Raw genomic sequence first — 26,199 nt, 5'->3', positions numbered from 1 at the left:
AAGCTGATGAGGACAGAGGTAGGAGATTCCAGTTCTCAAGCTTAGGAGTAATTCTAAAAATCCTTTGAGCAAGTAAACAGTAGAGTCTGAACTTGGATAGGTGAAGTGGTTAAAGACATATAAAGCATCCACAATGAAGTCTAGTAGAGAAGTATTGGAGAGATGCAGAGAAAAATCATGTATGTATGTATGCATAACTATGTATACCTAATTATAAATGAGTACATGAGTATGTCATGTGCAATATGTACGTGACACTGAGAGATACACCTGATTGCTATCCAAAAGACCAAGAAGTAGTAACACTGGGAACAGAATGGGAAATGAACTGATTATATAACAACTACACTAAAATTCTGCCAAGTAAGAATTTTAGTGTAGTTGTTACATTGGCAGTTTATTTTATTTCTGGGTCCAATTAAGACCTTGGGAAACAGCAATACAGGTCCCATTAGAAGCCAGATGCTGTTCAGTACAACATCCACTTAGTACAGGGAGATCCAGACATTTAAGCAACTATGGCAACTATAGCTTGGAATGCCAGCCAACCACAAATTCCTTAACAGGAATATAAATGCATCCATTCACTCACTCTCATTAAGTGAACAGTCAGGCTTTGAACAATGCAAATGATTAACATATTCATTGTTCTCTTAGGCTTTTACCTCAAATTTCACCTTCTTTAGGAATCAAAGATACTGAATACTTCACAAATAAATGCCCCTGTGAAATCATCATTCTAAAAAGCAGTGGCACCAAAAGTGACAGAATTAACTTGTTACTATTTCAAGGGAGCAACAAAAATGCTAAGAAAGCAAATCTATGAACCAGGTTTATTTTATTTGCATTTAACATGATTACACATTCATGTGTCTAACAAGATCTGCACTGTTACATTAAAAATACAGTACAATAACATTCAACATGAGGTACTTCATATTTATATATTTTCCTTCATAAATAATGCTGTAAGCTGCTAAAGTCAAGCACACTGATGCATAGTTGCCTACAGTGTACTGAATTAGCTGAGCTTATTTAAACACCTTAAAAAAAAACAGTTCAGTGCAATAATTATGTAGAAATGAGACCATTTACTTAAATACTATCTTACGATAAGATTAAGAATGTTGCATTAGAACTGCTAGCCTAGTTACCCTTATCCCCAGTATGAACAATGATGAAGATTGCCAGGTATGCTGGGAAAAGCATCTACAGCGTTTTCTGCTTAATAAAGTTGTGTTTATACACTAGAGCTGTCAGCCCTGTCAGAACAATGGTTTCTATTCTTATAAGCTACAAAGTTCAAAACTACCAAAGTAAACCAAAGCAAGCACATTATCTTTTGTTTTGCTGAAAATGCAGAGAGAATAGGTTCAGAACATAAAATTTCTTATTTTAGGTACAGCTTTCCAATCTTACCCACAGTTCTTGGCATAGGCCAATCAGAAAGTGGGTGTATCTTTTTTTGAAATATAGTAATAATTAATATAGTTATGTTATCCCATCCTCAGTGAACTGCACTTGCCTAGCCACATAGAGGGCAGCTAAGTCACAGTAAGAATGAGTAGGGGGTGGATGCTGCCCCTTTAAGGCTATCACACCCACCTCGACTATCTGACAGGACTCAATCAGTGCTAAACAAAATTCCTTCTCCTCTGGCTTAAAAGTAAGTGCCTTCTAGTCAAGCTTACCAATTTGTATGGTAGCTATGAGTTACTGAAATGTTTAACCATAATTTTAAAACAAAAGCCTTTGTAGAAGTAATTTTAATTGACAATGTACCTTTATTTTATGTATGTTTTGCCAAAACTGCAACCTGTCATCTTCTTTATTAAGAAGCAATTGAGAGATTATTTTTAAAGTTGTTCTAGTCACCAATAAGAGTTTTTGGTCACTTATGTTAACAGATGTAAGTAATGGCAAAATGATTAAAACATTTCCCATAATCCAGTGCTCTCCTCCACCAGGGATGCTGGTCAAAGGCCACAAGCCCATATCTGTAGGGGAAGAAGTGGCCCAGAAGCACAGTGAGTGTGGAAGCAGTCACTCAGTGGGCCTTGCTGGCACCAGCAGGGGGGTGGGAGGTCTTTCTGACACACCCACCAGTAGCCAGGCAGGGAGGAGGCAGTTCCTGAGTTGGCAAGCACTCTCTCATGCGCATATTGCGCACACAGACACACACACCCCAGGACTAGCCCCTGCTCCAGGGAAGCCAACTTTGGCTTACAGAGCAGGAGAAGGAGGCGGCCAGGGACCACACTCTGGGTGGCGGGGAGCCATCTCAGGATCACACTGGGCAGAAAAGCTGCCCAGAAACACATGGATATTTCAGTTTCAAGTGACCACACTGGACACTACCAGGGTCACAGGCACTAAGCCAACACGAGCCATCATGGAAGGAGAAGTTGTCTGTGAGCTTTTCCCTCTTTGCTTATGCTACCATGGACAAATGAGAGCTGCATGTGATGCTGATGAGGTGAATACTCGGTATAACCCAGTGTCACTCCGAACCATTTTTCAAAAACCCTGCAGGCATATATTGGCACTTTAAGATGGCCAGAGGCCAGGTTCTAGCAGTCCAGAAACTTGTTCATAATCAACAAATAAGATCGTCTATGGTCAAAGATCAGATAAAGAATGTTTCAATTAAAAAAAAAAAAGCATAAAAAGTACGTTATCACACTGACAAGTAGTGCTACCATTACTCCATACCTCCACTGTTTGGTCCTCTGCTAACAGGGGAGTGGGGGGGAACTCAAGTCCTATGCAGTAAGACTTAAGAACAAGCAGAGAGAAAGAGAGAGAGAGGCAGAGACAGAAAGAAAGAGAGAGTGAGAGACAGAGAGACAGAGAGAGAGAGTTGGGGGGGTGTCCAAAACTACCAGCAAGAGTGGCTTTTCCAAATTGTGTATGCTTCTCACTGATAAATTGAACGATTCATTGTATAGGGCATTTTCAGACTTCCCTTTTACCTGTTGTAGTATAAATTAGCAGGTTTGCAACTTTTTTTCTATTGACAATAAAATTTTCTAACTTCACCAATTCTGAAAGAAGTATCTGCACTCTGGTATCTTGTCTTCTAAACTGAAAGAACATAAGTCTGCTTTGTAGCAGAAGTCGTGGCATAAACAAACATCTGATTCCTTACACCACAGTATGAATTGTTTAGTAGGAAACACAGATATGAACTTAAGATACAAAGAATATAAAAGCAAGGCCCAGAAGCAACAAATGTAAAAGAAGAGAGTCAAACATGACGACTGGCCTACTGTTTACTTTCTAAATTTACTTTTTACAAAGCAAATATTCTTTCAAAATTGTACACTGAGGTTCACCTGTTTTTTGTTTTTATTTATTTTGAGAGGAAAGGAGGGGTTCCGTTTAAAAATAACTTGATATTACTTTAGGATACATACTTCCATTCATCAAAGGAAATTCAAGTCAATTCAAAATCATCTTCAGAGGTACAAAAGTGGGAGGTTGGTGGGCACTTGGAAAAGCACGTGATCTCCCTAGGCATACAGACGCAACTCTAAAACCACAAAGCCTGAGTAAGAACTTGGCTCTTCTAAGCATATAGTTAAAAGCGGAATGTTGCATTTTAGCCTGTACATAATTAAAAGGTTCAAAGACATTAGAAACTGCCTACTGCTTCATTCATTACAAATTACCTGTGCTGACCACATATCTGGAGACGAGCTAAGCGTCAGGCAAGGATGGCCCATGTGGGTGCCTCATGATGCGTAAGCAAAGGAAGGTTCAAGCATAGAATATGAGTTCTGGGATCTGCCCTCCCTGTACCCCAGTGCCATTGGTGCTATCCGAGGAGCACTGAAATTGGACAGTCACCTTGCCACACTGAACTTCGGTCATGCCTTCTTGCCCAAAGTAGCTGAGTTCATTGCCATCCAGCACCACACTGGCTGTATAGAAGGTGTCTGGCTCAATCTGCACCGGATATTCAAACCACACAGGGAAGGTATTGCTGGATCCGTCGGAAAAGTACTTGCTCAAGTTCTGGCCCAGGACAACGCCCTGCCGTTTGAGTTCAATCTTGGCACTGTACTCTGCAGAGCCACAGCTGGAGCCATACAGCCCAAAGCCTGCGATGAACACTCTCTTATCAACTGCAAACTGGATGCTGTCACAGCGACCCCGATAGCGCCACTGGTTGCTCCGATAGGCACATGACTGGAATCGGTGACAGCGCTGGGGGACTAGGCCCTTTCGGGCTTTACTCACAAACTGCAGTTCTGGTTTTTTGGACGCAGTGTACCAGAGGAAGATGTCATTAGTCTCGTTGAGAGTTAATACCCCAGACTGCGCAGCACCATTTGCAAAGTCATCCAGGGCCATGGTGGGGATGCGGATCAAGTACAGGGCCTTTCCTAGGACCTTGCGCTTATTTTCAATGCTCAAGGCCAGATCCTGCCGCTGGCATTCGACTTCAGCCCAGTTCAGGGCTGCCTCAAAAACCACTATTTCTTTGGCATTCAGCGTTTCCCTGCGTAGGATACTTTCGAGCGTCTGGAAGTCGATGTCGCAGAACCCCTCCGACTTGAGTGCTAACTCGGCTTGAGCATCAATCACCTCCCAGCAACGCTGTGTGAGGTCTGGCTCCTCAAACAGGCAGCTCTGAGACAGGAGCACACAGGCGTTCTTGGCGCTCAGGCTGGTCTCCAGGAAATTGACACAGGCTCTGGCAAGGTGAGGAACTATGTACTTTTTGGCAGCATACAGCGTGGCCAGCACTGTGTCCGCAGCCAAGTCAATTTCATCACAATAGATGTATCTGAAAGAAAGCATCCAACATGTAAGCGGATTTCCACCAAATGAGCATGTGAAGCAAGGAAGGAAGCCACTGCCTTCAAGCCTGTCCAAGAATATAATTTCATGTGACAGTTACTACAAACATGTTAGAAAAACATCTGAAATATATTCATGAGGTGCTAATATTTCAGCTCAGCAGTAAGCTTATATAATTAAAGGGATTAACTGTGTTATCATTCATCTTCTATCCTATACATTTTCAGCAAAACAGGACATACTGCAACTATCTAAAAGATGACTGTATATCAGAGATAAGATTATGAAAACACAGCAAAATTCTATTATACTCTATTAAGTTAAAGCACTGATATCCCCAATCCCACAGTTTAAAACAGTATTTATGATATATTCATGTGTGTGTACAGGTGTGTATTTGTGCACCTGAATACTTCTGGAGACCAGAAGAGGGCACTAGATCCCCTGAAACTGGAGTCACAGGCAGTGGTGAGCTATCTGACAGGGTCTAGAACCTAAACTCTGGTCCCCTGCAAGAGCAGCACTCCTAACCGCCGAGCTCCCTCTTCAGCCCAGCTGAAGTACAGTGAAAGTACAGCACACTGCTTTATGCAGTGTTTAGTTTCTGCACATTCAAATGTCTTTTGACATTAAGGTCAAAAATTACATTTTAATGATTTTGGACTTCTTTTAAATGTAAAATAAAACCTGATATTAAATATTTCTGAAGTGGTTCCAAGTTCAGTAAATCATCAAATTCAAACTTCAACACTACCTTTTCAGTTAACTTCACAATTTCTAAACTTGTATGTGTCCCCCACATATTCCTCCTACTTTCAGAACTGAAGAGCACATTATTTTCACATGCATCTATTAAAAGACAAAGCAAAGAGCTTAAAAGCACATTGATTCTGAGCTTCTGTGAGCTGTACCTATCTTAAGAGATGAAATACTTCATGGTGTTTACAGGATGGTGGCAATTTCTCCAAACAGTCTATAAAGGTGGAAACCGCCTGCTATCTTATATTACAGGACAAAAGAATAGCCAATGAGAACTCTACTAGTGAACAACACTGAAAAAATTTATCCTTTCAACCTTTCCAGCTAAAGCATAGAGTACTTTATCTGATTTTTTTATAGTTATTTTATTCCTTGTTTGTAAAGCATACCTAAGTTAAGAAATCAAGAATAGCTTTTGCAAGAAAAAGATGTAAACACACATGCAAGCCAAAGTTTCCACAGTCACACACAGAAGGGCCTTCTGCTTCCAGGAAACTCTTCTCTAATAGGCTAAGCCGGTTACACTGGCAAGACCACTCGACAACACAGCTGTAGTACAGTTGCGCTTTGCCCAGAGGCTAGGACTAGGGAAGCATCCAGAACATGGGCTGGATTTGTAGTCTCACCCTGGAACTCCTGGGAGCTAACACTCCTTTTCTCAATGGACAGCTACTCACCCAGGATGCAGAAGGAGGAAACCTCAGTCCCTGCCTCAACTACAGCACAGCAGCAAGGCAAATGAACCTCACCGCAGTCTATTCTTAACACTCCACCTGATTCCATGGGTCATTTTAAAAAACAGTACTAGTATGCTCTAGGCGATACAACTATAAGGGAAGACACCTGGCAAATGATAACTCAAATGACTTGGGAAGGATGTAACTTTCTGCCATTCTTGCTCATGTTCCTGACTGTGCACGTGTCTAGGATACAACACTCTTCCTTGACTTCAGTGAGGCCAAAATGTTAACTAGGGTGGCATTCCAGTCGACAACAGATGGCACTGTCACATACATAGAGCTGGCTTCACATGCAGTGATGAAGGGCAAGGATTCGAGCAGGTGAAAGGTTTTTGGATGATTGTACTAATGGATTCCGCAGGTTCAAAAGTGATGAAGCAGTTAATGTTATGGTACTTCACATGCTCACTTGCCTTTAATCCCCCTGCTTCCCACTGGGAAAGTTCTAGTTCAATCAGATTTCAAAGCTATAACAGGAACAAGGAATTAAATACTTACAAACTTTAGAACTGACTATAACTTATTTTTCAGTAAGCAGTAAATAATAATTGTTTTAACAATTTGTGAGAATATTGTCACTGTGCAGTTTTTCTTCAAAAAGTATTGTTTAATTTATTTCAGTGAATTTAAATCCCTGGACCAGCAGATAACCTTGAGCCCCTAGGTTAGTGTTGAAAATACAGTTTAAGAAAAACCTTCTAAATACAGCTTACAGTAACTGGGCTTAATCATGTGGTAGACTATCCATAGCATCAGACATTGGTACCTGATTAACAGGCAACAGAGTCTGCAAAGGACCTATAAGATATGAAACTTTTTACATTAACTATGTAACTAGCCTCTCTAATCCATTTACACTTCTATATTACTAACTGAAGACATAGGAAACTACCATTCAAAAATCTCCTCATCACCATAAGCATGTCCAATTTTGTGGGTGAAATATATGTGGGCAAAAATCAGATAAGTTCCACTTCTGGTGGCACGAGACAACTCAGAAGACACGGGTCTTCCCAATGTTGCTAACTAAACAAGGTACATAACTTCTACAACTGTGAAGTGAAGGGGCATTTCTCTGAAGCCTTCTTAACACACACTGCTTTCAGGAGAACATGCCTATTAAATAACACCTATACAAGGAAGCTATTTTTCTTCTGAAAGGTCGCTAAAAAGCAGCTCACTACATAAGCTATTTGCCCCTAGGCTCTAGGCTGACAGGACTCTGAATGCCTGCAACATTCCATACGACTTCCAAGGAAAGATAAAGAGTAATTTCCTCCAAAACCATTTACAAGGCAGGCAGCACCCTCTCTCTTTAGAATCTTTCCTCTGACACAGACTTGGAAGCCAGCAGAGCACAAATACAGCACAAGCGAACTCTTTCCAAACACACGAACAATGCTTACTTCAGCATGGCGAGGAAAGCAGCAGGTTCGACGTCTGGTATTCGGATTTCATCTTTGTCCTCAGCAAGTTCTCCATAAAACATTGCATGGAACACTGAGCTCCCAACAGCTAAGACGTACTGTGGAGAAAGGGAAATCTCATTTCACGCACTAAACTGAAAGCATTTTCAGCAAGTCGATCCCAAAAAACAACTAGCAAATCAGGGGTAGGGGGATGTAAAGTACCTAACCTGCTTCTTTGAAACAGCCAGGGTACAGTGTACCCTGACAGGGGAGCGTAAGATTGTCACATAGGACAAGATCTCTATCAATATCACTAAGCTTTAACATTAATGTACACCCCCCACTGTGATATAAGTAAACCAAAGCTTATTTATCTGATTTCTATAAGAACAGTAAACAGTGGACTTTCCAAACCTGTTACAATGCTTCCTTCCTATCACTGGGGAGTGAAGAGGGCATGTTTCTGTGTGGTATATACAAGCGTGTAGAAGGAAACAAAGACAAAATTAAGCGTGGCCAAAGCCCTTGGAAAGGGTCTGCTTTCTCTGTAATCCGGTAAAACATGCACTGCCTGCCATCAGCAAGCTGCCCACACCAAGCTCCGGGTTGAGAGGGTCCCTCTATATAAATCTCAAGACTAAACCGGTAATGCAGCTGTTGCTTACTTTGTGTCCTGGCAACCGCTGAGTCCCACCTGGTGGCCCAACCACAAAATGGACATCTGCCATCAAGTCATTATTGAACATCACCGCATTTCTACAAACAGAGGCAATTCATTAATTCACAGCAGCCTGTATTCTTACCACCCCCTTCCCTAACATGCAAAACTTAAAAGAAGCTATTCAAGCTAAGCAACAACAGTTCAGTGACTTCACAGCGAAAGAGCAAATAAAGGGTCCAACTACACAACTGTCTAAAATCACTGCAGACACACGGGAAATAGTAAAGTTTTCAAAGTTAGCCAAACTTTCACATGGCTTAGGACAAATGAAGGGTTTCTCTTCTGGGCTCCACAGACACAACCCTGCCACTTAAACGTTACAGCTTGCAAAAGTATTTTTTATCTAAGAGGAAAACAGCTGGACTGTTTTGGAAAAGATACAAGGTGGCTTTCCATTACCAGTAAAGCTTCTGGGAAAAGAGGAAACAGAGATTCACGTTCAAATGCATTAAAGGTCATGCAAAAAGAAACTTCAGCACTGACTGACAAACTTCAAAAGTAAATCCTGGCCAGGGGCACTTACCTTTCTCTGATGGTGGGATAAAGACCCTGCCAGTTGGGGGCCGGGATGAGGTTGTTGTTACAGAGATTGTGCTGGTGGTGCTGCTGGACAGTGGTGCTGCTGGAGCTGGCTGGTTTCTTTCGGGGGAATATATCAGCAGCCATCTTTTTCTTCTTTTTAGTCTTCAAGGTAATTATTTCATAACAAACTGGGGGCAACTTACTGCCGCCACCGCTGCCACTGCCGCCACCGCCACCGCCGCCGCCGCCGCTGCTGCTGCTGTTTGCTTTCTTTGAACCTTTCTTGGACCTGTTCTTTACTGTCTCTGGAAGCATCAAGAAGAAGGTGAGACATTTCATGTTCTTTTCTTTATCATCTACCATGAGTACAGGATGTCTCTCTCTTTAGAGCTAGATATCCCAAATTTGCTCGAACATCTAGGCAGAGAGGCTAGCCAGGGCTAGGATGTTAACAGAAACCGACACGCTGGTATTTTGCTGCTTTTCTCAGCCAGGCAAGGTGACCTTTTCACTATGTTGAAGAGGAACTGGCTTTAAGTTTTATCCAGGACCGGATCTGTTAAATACATTCCCATCATGATTCCTGTTTTTCTTATTTGCTCATAAAAACAGCCGTTTTCTGGATCACCTGAAAAAGCTATGCTGAGCAAAGGAGGCAGGCAGAGTGCTGTAGCGCTTGCTTTCTGAATTAGGTTAGCAAGACTTGCCGAGCCCAGCGAGTCTGTTCGGCCGGCGAAGTTGTGTGGTGAATGGATCGGAGAGAGGAGAGTAGGTATTACAGCCCTGCAGACGGAGTCAGACAGCCAGCGCTCCGAGCCAATAGCTGAAGCCACCAATCAGGATTGGACCAAGCCAAACAGTGACACCTATTGTAGCATGCACAGCTCTGATATTAAAGGAACAGCAGTCACATTCTCTTTCCTACTGTATATTTAAGTAAGACAAACAGCAAATGAAATACATTGGCAAACAGGAAGGGAGGGATTTATTTTTCTTTAGTATGGGAGTATTTTCATTTCAGCCCAAACAAGCAAAACCCATTAACAAAGAATGGGAACACATATGTCTAATCTCTCTTTCTGGCAAAAATCTTCCTCCTAGCAGCATTTACTTGCAACTATTTTGAACAGGATCCTCTGGTGTCTAAAGCCAACGGGAATCAATGTACTAAAACCAAAGCAAACACATTTAAGTATAGTTTTGCAGGCATGGGGAGGTCTTTTTCCAGTCTTTCTGAATGTTTTACTAAGGCCATGCATTTAGCTTACTTTCCAATGTTTTCTAGTTCTGCCATGATCTTGGACAGGAGTCCCAGGTCACAAAACACTGTTAATTACAACGAGCTTATACCAACACACTTAGCTGAGCTGAAGCATAGGACAAATTCTAGATACGAAAATAGCATTCAAACGAGACGTATCTGGTAATCAGTTAGACACTGTAATTCACTAAAAGTATGTCAGAGGGGGCCCTGTTCAGATCTCAAAATCCACTCAACTCTTACTACTAAACTTAATCTTGTCATACAAATTTTAAATAAAATAATCCACAAGCTCTAACACAGTACCAGTAATAGGGCCATTTAAAATGATCAAAGTCTGCTATTACCTAGTTAAACGGCAAAAGGGCTCTCTGCTTCAGACGGGAAGACGGCTCCCCCAGCAGCTTCTAGTAAACAGCATCTACTGGAGCTGCTAAACACGCTTGCTTATTTGTAAAGAGGGACTAGTGAGTAGAGTGACTCTCACTCCTATCTGCAGGATTACTCTCATTTGCTCAAAGCACAGCGGCTATTTGCTGCCCCTCCATAAAGTATGCTTCAGGGCCATAGTCCTGCGTGCACAGTGACTCCTGGGCAATGTGAGGGCTCAGCAAAGGAGAACTAGTTGCTACCGTAACTGATAGTATTACACACCAGGAATGGGTCTTTCAATCCCTAGCATCCTCATCACTAAGTCAGTCCAAAGACCATCCTTGGCGTTGTCATTATTATTAAAACTCATTTGCAAATCCACTGCAGGCACAGTGTGTAAGAGACAGACAAGGTTACTTATCCCCATTCTAGGTGGAGCCTGAGAGATGCTAATTTATCACAACTATTATATTATCAGGGCTAAAACACCATGTGTCAGTACCTTATTTCAGCTGTACTTTAAGCATAATGTTAGATATAACAACCTGTTGAAAAGTATCTAGAAGGGCTGGGGAGAAAAGTACCTGCCATGTATGGACACCTGAGTTTGGATCTGTAGTACACACACACACACACACACATAGGCAGGGGGGGGGGGGGGCAGGCAAAGCTATGCACAATAGCATGCACCTGTATCACTAGCTCTAGCAGTGGGGTGAGGGGGTTAAGTGAGGCCTCACCAGCCAGCTAGCCTAGCCAATTGGTGAGCTACAGTTAAATGAACAAACTCTCTCAAAAAATAAGGCAGAGAGCGATAGGAGACATGCTGTGTCAAACTCTGGCCTACACAGTTAAACACACACACATAAACATACACATAATATACACCACACACATATCACCACACAAACATATACCACACACAAACACTCACACCCACTATACATAGACACAAAAACACCTACACCCACTACACACACACACACACACACACACACACACACACCACCACCACCACACAAACACTCCATATATCATACTCACTCATCACAACACACACAAACACCCATATCCACCATACACATCATACAACAGACACACAAAACATCCCACACATTATACACATTTGCAACACACATACCACAAAACATAAAAGAATACACATACCAATACCCATAACCACCACACATACACCACACCACAGACACACAAGTATCTCATACCATATATACTCACCACACAATATACATACACACGCACTCACAGACACACTCACACACTCACAGGACACTAAGGAAAAGGCACTAGGCAAACAAGTAGCTCCTGCATGAGCTGCCTATCAGGAGTAGGTTGAAACAAGAGGGTTTCTCTACTGCAGCTACTAACTTCTCACTCACGTCTGCCTAGAAAGCCCTTCTGAAGGGCAGGTCCTTCTGAGCATAAAGCCCAAACATACTTCTAACAACCCAGTATTTGGCTTCTCAGGTCAGAACTAATCAATTAAAATGGAAAGAGAAACCAGCCGCTTTGAGACAATCCTTATTAGTTGTCAACTGAAAAAGAGAAAAGAGGCGAAACAAAAGAACAACATGGGAGGCTTTGTGGTCATTATTCATTGTACATACAGCTAGCTCAACATCCATCCCAAAGAAAGCCTCCAAAACCACGGCTTTGACCTCAAGAAGAGGAAAAGTGCATGCAATCGCAGTTTGAGAAAGGACAGTATGTAACGTTTTAGAAAATACTCTTTTTGAAATTAAAGATCCCAGGTATTTGGAAAATCAAGCTTTGTAGAAAAGCTTGAAATTTTCAAGCTAAGTGAAGGAGGACTGAGTGTAGACTCGCTAGGACAGCACTTGCTGCATAAGGCCATTCTGTCACTCAGGCACAGAGGCCACTCAAGTGGCTGTTAAAAGGCAGACAATGGGAAAGGCACACACAGCTGCCTTTCCTGCTCTAGTGACAAGGCAGGCCAAACCGTGCTGCTAAACCTGAAGTCCCTGGGCCAGCAGCAGGCGCCAGGAGCCTTTAGGGAATGCAGAATCTCAACTGGACCAAACCAGAATTTTAACAAGGACTTTCCCACAGGGTGTATGGCATTGAAGTTTGAGAAAAACTTCCTTCTCCAAAGATCCAGGTTCAACATCCACCAGCACATGTTCCCTTCAATTCAATTGAATGAGCAAACAACTCAAGATAATTTAATTTAGTTTGGATCAAGTACTTAACCTCTTATATCTTGTTCTGAAATTCTGTTCTGATTAATGGTGTGATTCTAGGATCCAGGTGAGCAGCCAGGCAAATCAAAATGCCTAAGATGTGTGGTTCTCTGGGAAAGCAGCTCTAGTCCAGATTCTCAGAAGTCAACAGCAAGGATTCAAAAATACCAAGCAGATGAACCAGTCAAACCTTAACCAATCAATTCCACAATCTAAAAAAGCTAGATGAGTACATTGTCAACATCAATAACCAAGTATCAGTTCCCTTTCGGTTAAGTCACTCAACTAAGTGGTGGGTGGGTGGGGCTTTGAAATCAAGTCAGTCTCTAAGGGACTCAGTTTTCTCAGCGCAACAGTGAGGTTGTTTGGAAGGGCATTTCTCCAACTGACGCTTAATCCAGTTAAAATTACATGTTATAGTCTGACTTTGAACAGAGCACACATATCCGAAGAGTATAAACATAAAGCTCAAGCTGATGTTTTCTATTTATTTTGATGTTGCTCTTGATACAGTCAATTGTACTGATGACTAGCTTAAGAAACAACTGATTATTTTGTAAGGCACCAAAAGTTTAACATCCAAGGTTCTTTTCCATCAAGTACTTCGACTAGGGACTATCAGATGAAAAGGTAAGACCCCCCCTTACTTACAGAGTGCACATGAAATCACTCAAATTGTATGCACAACTGGCAGTGTGCAATGATGTTTCTGGAAAGAGTAACAATAGCTTTCATCTGTCTCTCTGAGTAATACATTATCCAGAACACAGTAAAGCAGTGATTCTCAACCTTCCTAATGCTGCTACTCTTTAATACAGTTCCTCATGTTGTGGTGACCCCCAATCATAACATTTTTTTGTTGCCACTTTATAATAGTAATTTTGCTACTGTTAGGAATTGTAATGTATACATCTGTGTTTTCTGATGGTCTTAGGTGAGTGACCTCTGTGAAAGGGTCATTTGACCCCCCAAAAGGGTCTTGCTACACAGGTTGAAAACTGGTAGAGTAAATATTATGGAAAATAAACAAACCTGGTATTAATTTAAGTAATTAATGTATTTATTCTCTGTTTTTGTTTCTACTTTACTACATTAAATACAGTACCCCCCCCCCTTTATTTAAATATAAACAGAATTTCATCTACTCACTCTCCAATCTAGACATAGCACCTACTGTTTGGGAAGATCACCTAAAACCTCCTCCCAACTAGCATTTTCTCACTTGCTCCTAGACTTCCTCAACTTCAGAGGTTTTTGAATGAGGTAACTGGGCCAAGAAGGCCTTCAACCTTTAAAGACAGCATTCCCCAAATACACTGTGCAGAGCCTGTGGGGTGCTAGGTGCTGGGCATGCAACAGGGAGGAGCAGGAGCCACGGTCCCAAAGCTGGCTAGCAACAGTGGGCTTTTATTGATTTTATAATTTTCAGAAAGTTGCATCACAACGTATATAGGCAGTGTGAGGAAGGAAATCCTGGAAGTCTGAAAACCAGTAGCCTCGTTGCGAGGCTACTTGTCGGAAGCGTGAGGGGTTTATGAAGAAAAGTCCACAGTAAAACAGCAGGGTGACACATGAACTGGGAGGCAGGTCTGCTTGCCAGTTCTATTCATCCCACTCAGTCTAGTGTATCATTCACAACACTCACACCACCCATAATCCTCTATTTATATTTCTAATCTACTATAAAAGAAAAATATATGTGCAAAGTTCACAAAGACAACAGCCATGAACATACATGGTCCAAACCCCTGCTGAGGCATTTCAGGAAAGAATGCTCAGAGGACAGGATCTAGAAAGTGCTCTGGTGGGAAGGAACAGCCATTGAGAGGTTGCTGCAATCCAGGAGGCTCTCCAAGTAAATCTGAAGTCAGAAAACCAGCTATTCCTGGTTAACATGGAGTTCTGTGGCTGCAACAACAATGCTGGCAACTCTTGTTTAGCTTGTTCTATCTCTAGTCTCCTTGTCTAGACTTGTATATGGCTTACTACAAGACACCTAAAAAACCATGGCAGCAAGGTAGACTGAAAGAGTCACTTCTAACCCCAAGTCACAGAACATAACAGGAAAACAGTTCAACCTGTGAGTTGTGATACAATGCTGTTTAGGTTTTGCTTATTTTTCCTTTCAGCATCAAGCAAATGTTATGCTTGTGACCTAGGAGGTAGAGAGATAGGTGACAAAATGCTGGGACTCCTAAAGACAGCAGCAGCTGCTGGAAAACACGCTACATGCTTTCTAAATTTGGAGATAAATGAAGAGGCGAACAGCACAGCATGTATAGTGAAAAAGGCAAGAGCTAGTAACAAGTGACTTCAAGGTTGGTTTTTTAGCATCTGAGAGCCTCATTTTCCTCATCTGCCAAACAGAATAATTACATACAGCTCAACCCTCTCACGTTTACTGTGAAGTCAAAATTATATGTTTGTGAGAGCACTTTGATAAATGTTGAAAATGGTCTACAAAGGTAAGCTCGCACTATGAGTAGCAATTGGACTCAAGCAGAAAACATCATTTATGATGAACTCAACCAAAACACAAAGGCAATGGCACTCTGCCTTCCCATCCTTGCACCATCTTCCAGCAGCATGGCTGCTGATACTGCACCTCTCCAGGCATGCTCTGCCCCCATCTGTGGACCACACAAGTCCCAAGTTACTTTGCAGCTTGCTGATTCTTCAAGTCTCTGAACCATGCAGCTTAAACAGAGCCACAGCAATGTCAGAATCCTGCACTGTTATTGCCAAATCTGTACCTGGAGCCAACACTGCAGGCAACATGTCTGCTGGACTTCAAACATTCAGGAGGCAAGTGGTGGCTAGTGCCCTACTGTATCTACAACAAAGCCTGAAGCTGCAAGAAGCCATTAGCCACCTGACAATGCCCACACTAACCAACTCAAACTGGACTCCCTCAATGAGCCACTTTGAACACCAGCACCAAGGGTGCCTTTGCACAAAGCATGCCTTAGTTGTCTAGAATTATAGAGTGAGACAGACATATGGTCAGTTTACTAAGTCACCTCATTTACCAGAAAGAACTCCAGTTAACCTTGGAATCTGAAGGGGAAGCATCCAAGTTAGAATGCATCAATTCTCAGAAAACAAACAATTCGTTTAAAAATCCTATACAGCATTTAACATAACCGATAATTAAAGCCCTGAAACATACTGTATCACAGTCCACCCCTTCTTTATAATACTAAACAACTCATTTAAATCTGAAATTACTTAGTCATACATGAAGTGAAATAATCTTGAAAACTAGTATTTAAGATGCATTATATAACTCTATAGATAGCTATTTAAAGGAATATCATCAATCATTATTTTGTAAAGGTTAAGATATTTTGATAGAAAGGTAATCTATCACCAAGCTTTACATACTCTAAATGACCTTATATAGATAATTTCCTCTCTAGATTTCTAGAATTTAAAAAAAAAAAATCAACTTATTGAGAAATTGCTTAGCAGCTAAGAGCATGCAGTACTCTTGAAGAGGACTAGATTTTGATTCCCAGCACATACTTTAGAGTGGTTCCAGGGGATCTGATACCCATTTCTGGCATCTACAGGAACCTATAAAGACATGTGGATAGATAGATAGAGAGATAGATAGATAGATAGATAGATAGATAGATAGATAGATAGATAGATATAGATAGATTGATATGCACGTAAGTAAAAAGTTTATATATGGCAGAAATTATTTACTTACTATAGTTTCCTTTTTGCTTATTTATTACAATAAAATTATGTGTAAATATATGTGCAATGTTTTATTAAGTTTTTCCACAAACATATATATACTTTAATCTAGATTCTAATGATTATAAGATAGCATCTAATGATTATAACCACTAGGCCTTTTTTCTTGTACTCGATCAAATAATAACATATCTTATAACTCATGGTACCCTGAAGTCAGTGAAATAACATAACATTTATACAACTCAACAGAAAGAAAGTAATCTTTTCTCTAGGTTGCTTAACTATGCCCTTAAACAGACAGGATGATGGCTTAAGAATTCTGGCTGACCTGCTTAGAATAACTGCGCTTTCATCATGCAGGCATTTAATAAAGTATATAATCACAACTCTCAATTGAGATTGCTACTATGACAACCGCTGATATAGCGGAAAACGTAGATGGAATCCTGAAATGAGAACTTCCATTGCCAGGAATGGTAAAGCATCCCTGCATGTAAGAAATTAGTAGAAACCAATGACTCACTGGGTAGTAACTGTTAGAGATATTTATCAATTGAAGATTAACAACTGTATAAAGTAAAAACTGGGGGTGAAATGAGTCCTTAAAAGATGCTGTATATATTCAGATAAATAGACTCTGTATTAACAAGTTAATTTAAAAGTGAGAAACAGTATAATGACCATATACCCCTCCCCCATATGACTCTTACCACGTACTTGAAAACAATTTATCCAAAGAAATTCCAGGGCCTGAGATCTCTTTGAAAATCTCTGATCCAATAGGAAACTCTAACTCTACTGGGAATGGTAACAACGGAAAAACTCCACACAACCTTTGCTGTGGCCTTTTCCGGGTCACCTGTTTGCTTTAGATGACAGAGAAGGAAAATAATGTGTTTTGGTCAATTAAAAAAAGAAAGAAAAAAAAAAGCAAGTATATCGCAAAGATGGTTGTTTACTTTGGCTGACTTAATCTCCACCCTGTATTAGGAGGAGAATCACCAAGAACATCACAACCAGATCTGATCGTGACTGAAGCCCACGTCACTCACAACCTAAACAAAGAACATCTGACTGCATTGGGAAAGTCACCCTGCTCCACTGAGCATATGGAATGGTAACAAGGAATGCAGATGATTCCTGAACCACTGGATATTTATTTTGGGCTAGTCTTGACTAATAGTGGAATTCCAAATCTATCATAGACAAATTTCACTCTTAATGAAAAACTCCTAAAACAGGAGAATCCTAAAAACAAAGTTACCCGAATGTGTGCTGTTCCCCTACTCACTTCAAGCACAGAAATAAGGGGCATTCTAACCCTTCAATTTACCCTCTCCCGTCACTCAAAAACACCTGATCAATAAAAATTATCTTAAACTTTACAGTATTTGAAGCAATGCCAGGAAGACCTTTTAAATTTTATTTTTTAGCAAACCACATAGGAAGGACTGGTTAAAATTCTGTGATTGGATCACCACTACACACACATCCACATAGTGTCAATTAACTAGTACTTAATGATGTTTCTCCCTTCATTGTTATAATATATATGGTCAGAATAAAATATCATTTCTGGTAAATGATAATGCTACAAAACGGAGATGTCAGTTACTCGGGGAAGTCCAGGAAACACGACTAGAAAACAACAGTAACAGAGATGGAAAAGCACCCTCACAGCCTTGGCTGTTTCTTTCCTGGTAGTGGTTTTGGTTTTTTTTTTTGGAGGGGGAGGGTGTTTTTGTTTTTGTTTTTAAATGAACAGCGTCTTGCTCTACGGTTCTGGTTGGCCTCAAATTCAGAGCAATCCTCTTGCCTCAGTCTTCTGTGTAGTAGGATCTGAGGCTTACACCCCTGCGCATGGTTCTACCATACCTTCGCTGAAATACACACGTTCAAATGAAATAAAGAAGATGTATGTATGCATTACCAAAAGAAGCCTATGATGGGGATACTGTAGTAACCAACTTCCAGCAAAAGCTCAAAGTAAAATCTCTTCTAAGTTCAAATTAAAAGTGGCTTACGATAGTTTTAATTACTTTTAAGATTTCCCTCTCTCTCTCTCTCTCTCTCTCTCTCTCTCTCTCTCTCTCAGTTTTAATTACTTTTAAGATTTCCCCTCTCTCTCTCTCTCTCTCTCTCTCTCTCTCTCTCTCTCTGTGTGTGTGTGTGTGTGTGTGTGTGTGTGTGTGTGCACGGCACACGCCCCTGTATGAGTTTATGTGTACCACACGCATGCAAGTACCCACAGACTGCGGAAGGTGGCACTGGATCTTCTGGAACTGAAGTCACAGCTAGTTCTAAGTTGCCATGTGGTTGCAGGGAGCTGCAAAAGCAATGACCTCACTTAACTGCTAAGGCATCTCCCCTGCCCTGACGGTTTTTTAATTAGCTTTAAAGTGTGCAATTCCTTAGGTGTATTGTTAAAGATATGTTATGAAGGGACAGTGTACTGTAAATGTTTATGTAACCTTAATGACATCAACACCAAGAAACATTCAGAGACCCTGCATTTGCCACAGGAAATAAGGTGGCACTGGTAAAGCATCCCTTCGCGGCTCCCAACTCACTAGCTGTTGTAAACTGCTGAGGAGTTTCTTCTATACTTAACTCGATTTCATACATTAGAACAAGAAAATAAGGTATTTGAAACAAAAGTTCAATTCTAATAATATACTCAATAAGTTTTGTTTTTTGTGATAAGGATACTATTTAAGTGAATCAGTGCTTGTACTACACAGAGCTGTAGATGTAACCAACGGTCTTATTAAATAAGAAACACAGAGCCAATTCAGAGAAGAAAGCCAAGAGGTCAGAGCTAAGAGCCTCACTCTTCCTGATTCAGGGATCCTCTCCAGCCAAGAGAGCTCTCCGAAAAAAGGACCTACTTCCTGTGTGTCTGTCTTTAAAGTCTTCCTGTTCTGCCTTCTCATTGGTTGTAAACCCAAACATGTGACTGCCTCGTCACTGCCTGAATGTACCGCCCTCCAGGTCCTTAAAGGCGTGCGCCACCGCCGCCACGCACTTGCTATGGCTCTAATAGCTCTGACCCCCAGACAACTTTATTTATTAACATACAATTAAAATCACATTTCAGTACAAGTAAAATACCACCACATTTCCCCTTTTCTATTTTAATAAAAAGGAAAAAAAAGAAAAAGATTATAACTAACAAAAGAAAAACTATATACAAAAGTACAATACAACCACCATGATGAGAAACAGCATGTGAAGATGCCGGTAAGCCACGAGCCATGTGGCAAGGTATAGATTAATGGAAATGGATTAATTTAAGCTATAAGAACAGTTAGCAAGAAGCCTGCCACAGCCATACAGTTTGTAAGCAATATAAGTCTCTGTGTTTACTTGGTTGGGTCTGACGGCTGTGGGACTGGCGGGTGAGAGAGATTTGTCCTGACTGTGGGCCAGGCAGGAAAACTCAAGCTACACAGAGCTAAAGATAACATAATCTAATTGCTCTTAAAATATGTCTTACTTTAAAAGGTCAAGAACCTGTTCTTAAGTCTGGGTTTCCCCAATCAACATCACAAAACCCTCAGGCAGAAGCATGTACTGTGGCCCTTAACTGCCACTGAAGTTAACGTACATCTTCAAAGACAGCAACTCTTAATTTTTCTTAATAACACACGGAGAAACATTTTACCGTAGTTTACAGCTGCATGGTCTCATAGGAGATTCATGTCAGTGTAGTGACAACTGGAGTCAGACCAAAGCCAAGCTTAGGCTCTAAAGACAACAAAATTTCTATCTAAGTCAGCTAGCTCTCTTTGCTCAGGCAGCTGTAGGCACGTCATGGAACTACTAAGGATTCGCTATTTGCTTACACTAATATCCTCTGGTAAAATTTAAAATAACATCAACAATGGAGACAAAACGAGATGTTTATTAAATGGCAGGTGGCCAAATCTCAGCTGCACTGAGACGGTCTTCATAAAAAGACACAGTGAGAAAGGACTCTCCTGCACACCAGGAGAACACAGCAAGCATCTAGCCAGGCAAAGGAAACCATATCCTGCTTCTCGCAATCAGGAAAAGGCCGCACGACTTGCAGTGTGCTCTGGATCTCTATGACACAACTCTGACTCACTCATTATAACTCCTTTGACTTGTTCTTTTCCTTCTTCACAGTACAAATGACTGCTGCATCCTGTCATCCTCACAGCCCTATTTTTCTATGAACGGATCAGAGACTTACCCCATCCTTCACCTTGTGGTCCAGAGGACACCTCAAGTCCAGGTCTCCTTGGTATTTCCCCTCCTGAGATTAGAGAATTCATTCTCTAGGGCTGCAGCTCACATCTCTATCTAGAGCTAAGAGGCCACACCTACACACCTGGCATTCTCTGGTTACATAAGAGCAAAGTTCATGCCTAACATGTCCAAGTCAATTAGCACTCTATATTAAATTGGTGCAGAGCAACTGATCTTGTGGTAAAATGGCCTCAGACTTCGGTCTAAGTGTTTCCAACTGTCTGTGTTGCAAGCTTAAGCTAGGCACAGTGGTAAAGAATAGAGAGCTATTAAATGTATCCCGAGGCTCTCCCAAACATGTCCAAGCACAAATGCAGCTTATAATACCACATTCAGCTTGTAGCTAATGCAACTGAAAATAATAAAGCTCAACCTAACGCAAGCCCCAACACGCGCTTAAAGTAAGGCTCTGGTTCATTGGAAGCCCAACAATTAATGCACTGTAGACATTCACAGAGAAATGTGAGTTAACCAGGGGCAAGAACCCTTACTGGCACAAGCTGCTTTCAGTCAAGCCCAATTCATGGTCGAGTATATTTATTTATAGCACCAGTAGAGAATTTTAGTGATTTAATGAACTGGAAAGGATGATAAATTCTGTGATTCACATGAAAGGAGGAAAGCAATCATATGAATAATCCCAAAAAATGATAATTAAAAAGACTTTTTGTGGCTCTGAAATGTGTTTCATCTGTATTTAACATTGAATGAATGAATTTCCACTACATTAGACACACCCAATCTTCAAACAAATCTTCAAACAAAGCAATAAAATGGGCTGTGTGAACAGGGCAGTCCAAAAACTCAGACCTCCGCAGCAAACAAGCACCCTCACAGTATCTCATCTCAGACGACCTCCTAACACAAGCCGAAAAGGACAGTGCTTCCATCTGGGTCTTGCTCTAAGCACTGGTGTCAAGCAGTAGGGGGTTTGAAAGGAAGAGAAGGCAGGCGAGCGTGCAGCTCAGCTCCAGTCTACACATTCCCTCACAATACTGGGGTAACAGAAACTTTAGTACGGCAAAAAAAAGAAATGTAATGCTATTTCAACTTTCCCACAGAGAGTTCTCCTGGCTATAAAAATATATTTCTGGGAGGTGGTAGAAGGTAAATATATTCTGAATGCACCTGTTTTATTAAAAGTACCAAGTATCTTAAAGACTTGTGGGCTGCACTACTTAGGAAAGTGTCGGAAGTGGCCACCAGCAACAGAGTCCCAGAGCAACATCTGGCAGTAGTGATGCAGAACTGAAAGTCTCCACAGGAGAACTATCTGTCACAGACAGAAAAGACAGAGAACTCCAAAGGAGAGGACTGGTCTACAGCCTGATTCTTTTCACTATCATGCAAAGCCTGTGGAAAGTCACCCCAGTGGACCCTAAAATGAAAAAGGGAAGATATACTGAAGAAGGACATAGTAAATCACTTTACCTTCCTCATTCTCCTGAGCCATACCAATAATGGGGTATTTGGGCAATTGGTGAACAGCCTGCGTGAATGAAGATCAGCACAACTCTACATTCCTTAGCTATCATCAAAGTAACATTTCATGGGGAAACACGAGAGAAGCCATGGTAAAAAAAAAAACCACTCCACTTAATAAATCCAACGCTTGAGTATACACCTTTTTAAAGCCTGCACAAGGCATTGCTGATGAAACCGAACCAGAATGGTGACCTTGAGTGAAGCATTTGTGAAACTTGGGTAAGTCAAACCTGCATCATTTGCTAGCCAGTGTCACTTGGGAGTAAGTAAGGTGTGCTTATCAAGCAAGACTCTGGGAGATAATTTCTCAAAAGAAGTAAGCCTGGCACTGCAAGAAAAAAAAAACTGACAATATTTATTGTTGATGGTAAAATTCAAGCCTCTGGGCAAAAATCAGAATTTTGGAAACCATGATTATGGCACCAAGAGTCTGAAAACTTCCCAGCACTTAACACTATTACAGTGAAAGCAGCTGTAGTATTATATGATTTCTTGAAAGTATATAATAAAAAGTGCCAACATCTAAAAGATTTACATGAGTCAGTGAATCAGTTTTCTAACCACAAGTACAGGTTAAAAAAGGGATATCTATCAACAAAACCATACACTGATAAAAGATTCATCCAAAGTACAAGAAAATCTAATAACTTAGTATGACAGAGGTACAAAAAGTTCATCAACACTTTTTGGAACTCTACATGGCAATTAAAAAAAAAATGACCCTTTCACATAGTCAGGTAGAGCCAGCCTGAGCCACTTGCTAATGGGAGCTCAGGGCTGATGCAAGCTGCAGGGGGATTTTCATGACACCATAAAAGAAAAGAGATAAAAACTTCAGGGATATAAGAATGGATTCCACAGAAACACTTATTGAATGGTAAGTAGTAAATTAACTGGAACTTCTATTCAAGTAAAGGAGCTATAAACATTTATTAATTATCTGTGGATGTCATCTGGAGGAACTGTTAGGGTGCCTTGACTACACTCTTTCCATTGCTGGCCACGTTCAGAACAGTCCACTTTCCAACACACTCTCCAGCTTCAGGCACAAAGGAGTCTTACAGCCCTAAGCTACCAGAGAGGGTGAGTGAAAGAGGAGGCACTGTGCACAATTCCCAGTCTACAGAGACAGGGCAGGAAACTGGGAAGGACCCTGTATGAGATGCGGCCAGCTGCCAGCAGAGAACCCTCCTTCTTTAAAGGTGCTTCTGGGAACCTTGTCAGCATTTCTAATGTTGACAGTAAGCTCTGGGGAGAGTTGTCCACTGTATTCCCAATTAAGAACTTAATGGATTTCTACTGGGCATGTAGATCATCCCAAGTCACATTTAATGTATCTTGACTTTAAACTGCTTATATTTTCCACTAACAAACTTGAAAAATAGGTAGTGGTTGGCATCAGAAGCCCTTCTCTATGCAGAGATTTAAAATATAATAGCAGCCAAGGGCCAAAGTAGTCCCTCGCTAATGAACAAGAACATTACTTATAAAAACCAAAAACAGCAGATACAGAGAAATGAGGTGGCAATTCAAAACAAACAGACAAAATAATAAAATAAGTAAGTATATAAAAAAACAGTAATGCCAACAATGTGCACAAAGCTGAAGAGAGTGCTCAGTACAGTAGCAGAGTGCTTGCACAGCAAGCAGGAGACTGTTCCACCCCACCCCCACCCCCACCCCCACCCCCCGTACAAAAAAATACAAAAATACAACTGTCCACAAGGGCAGCAATTACCTGCAGGAGACCCTTAACAGAATATAGACCTGGAACAACAAGGACTATTTTCCAACTGGATGACCCATTAACGGCTGAACCTACAGGAAACGTGAGTCATCATCAGAGAGATCTCTCCTGTCCGTTTTGGCCAATAGTACTGACTACTGAGAACTCAATATGAAATGAGTTGTAACCATGTTAAGTTTTCCTAATAACAAAATGTAGATCTGGTCGGAGTTTCAAAGACAAGGCAAATTCATCAAAACAATGTTGCTCTAGCATGCTGTTTCTGTACATAAAAATCGTGGCTAAAATATTTTTGCTATCTATCTGAATATGCAGATTACTCCTACCCATAAAATCCATAGAAAAATTAAGCCTTCATACCTATAAGGAATTAAATACATCTTGAGGAAAAAAATAAAGAATAGAAAAAAAATCTTTAACTTTGGATTTATATAACAGCTACTGGGTTCATGTATGTGTAGAGAGCACCACGTCATGATTTAAAATCTATATGACATTTAATTTAGTGTGTGTGTGTGTGTGTGTGTGTGTGTGTGTGTGTGTGTGTGTGTTTCACAGTATGAATGTGAAGGTCAGAGGACACTGTCTTGTCATATAAAAAGGAAAGAGGGCGAGTTTTTATGACAGTCTTCGATTTGGAGAACCCAAACTGAGGTACAATCCAACAAACTAAAATGACAACCAGGGTGACTGAAGTAAGGCGGACAGCAAGGCCCTCGTCTCTGGGAACCTCTGGACAAGGGTGCGCAGAGTAGTATAAGCAGAGGGAAAGGAATGTACCTACTGTGTTCAAGGGTTAGCAGAGAAGGCTGAACAGCTGGAGTGGACAGTGTGAGAGGAGAAACGGGAGAAGGGGTCAGGGTCAGTGGGAACCGGGTTGTGAAAGCAACGTCAATCATAGAGAATCTGGCCTGCGTGACACAGAGGCCTCTGGAGATTTTTACGCCTAGGCTGATTCAAATTTGTAAAAGATCATTTTGGGGTTCAGGTTGTGATCGGAGGTGGAACGGTTTCCTAGCATGTGCAAAGCCCCATATACAACCTTCACCAAAGAGGAGAAGTAGAGGAGATGAGGGGCAGAGAGGACAGAAGAAATCCTTCTGGTAGTTATGTTCATAAAGACAAGTTAACAAAAGGGGACCTGACCTTGGAAAGCCATTGCAATAGTACCAGCAAGAGCCCTCTGCATGTGTGTGACAGCTGTGTAGCCTGGGCTGTTTGTAAGGCTCCTAGCAGTGAGATCAGGACCTGTCTCTGGCACTTAGCTGGCTCTGGGAACCTGTTCCCCATGCTGGATTACCTCACCCAGCCTTGATGCAGGGGGAGGAGCTTGATCCTGCCTCAACTTGATGTGTCATGCTTTGTTCAAGTGCATGGGAGGCCTGCCCCTTTCTGAGTGGAGACAGAGGGGGAAATGGATGGGGAGAGGGGTAGATGGGAGTGTGTGGGGGAGACAGGAGAAGAGGGAGGAGAAACTGTGGTGGCTATGTAAAATAAATGAAAAAACGTTAATTAAATAAAATAAAATTTAAAAAAAAGATTTGATAGGAGAGAGAAAAAATGCTGATAGGAGAGGGGAGAAAAGGAGCTCCATTCTGGTTTTGGTTAACGGCAGAACTCTGAACAGAATCCTGAAGACAGTAGTAGTGGATACCCCAGAATAGGGCAGGAAAGAAAACTCAAGATAACATCAATGGTTTTAGAATGAATAGACCTGGAAAGGAAATGAGATGTGGATAGAACAGGTTTATAGAGAAAGCTTTTCTAATATTGGACTTGTTAAGACTGCCTTATTTAAGGCAATTAAGTCAAAAAAGTACTTGGAGCTGTCTGAGCAGGTAACAACATACATTTGGAAATTGCATAGAGGTGCACTGTAATGTATTAAAGCATTATGAGTATTTGCATTGAGGCTGGTAGGAAGCGAGCCTTGGCCCATTCCAAAGTAGTAGGTTAGTAAAAAATTAGCATACATTAAAAATCTGAATGAGAAAAACCAAAAGACCAATGGTGTAAGAGGAAATGAAGATGTGGAGTAACTACATAAATCAACTGCAGAACTGATTCAAGAAGAGATAGCCAATTGTTTCAAAAGCTGTCAATAGATAAGGCGAGAATTTACTAACCAGGAATGTTTTCTTCCAAATAACCCCCAGTGACTGACTCATATCCCATATC

General features: G+C 41.1%; 1 protein-coding gene across 2 annotated transcripts in view; it reads right to left on the bottom strand.

The window, feature by feature from the left end:
• Positions 1 to 819: 819 nt before the first annotated feature.
• The window catches only part of Btbd3 (BTB domain containing 3), a 31,398-nt gene continuing 6,018 nt past the window's right edge, over positions 820 to 26,199 (bottom strand). Inside the window, exons 2-5 of one of the 2 annotated variants that reach the window (XM_052722743.1) lie at positions 8,959 to 9,262; positions 8,380 to 8,470; positions 7,712 to 7,830; positions 820 to 4,792 (exon numbers count right to left, since the gene is read on the bottom strand). In XM_052722743.1, coding sequence (XP_052578703.1) covers positions 3,760 to 4,792; positions 7,712 to 7,830; positions 8,380 to 8,470; positions 8,959 to 9,101 — 1,386 coding nt within the window. In that variant the 5' untranslated portion in view covers positions 9,102 to 9,262 and the 3' untranslated portion in view covers positions 820 to 3,759. Of the gene's footprint in view, positions 4,793 to 7,711; positions 7,831 to 8,379; positions 8,471 to 8,958; positions 9,775 to 26,199 lie in introns of those variants that run through there. The other variant, XM_052722742.1, reaches the window with a different exon arrangement.

Source organism: Peromyscus californicus, unplaced genomic scaffold, assembly GCF_007827085.1.
Source record: "Peromyscus californicus insignis strain IS unplaced genomic scaffold, ASM782708v3 Scaffold_7__1_contigs__length_154581171, whole genome shotgun sequence".
In the NCBI taxonomy this organism is placed as follows: Eukaryota; Metazoa; Chordata; class Mammalia; order Rodentia; family Cricetidae; genus Peromyscus; species Peromyscus californicus.
The sequence above is the reverse complement of the archived record's forward strand: the minus strand, read 5'-3'. Positions and strand labels throughout refer to the sequence as shown.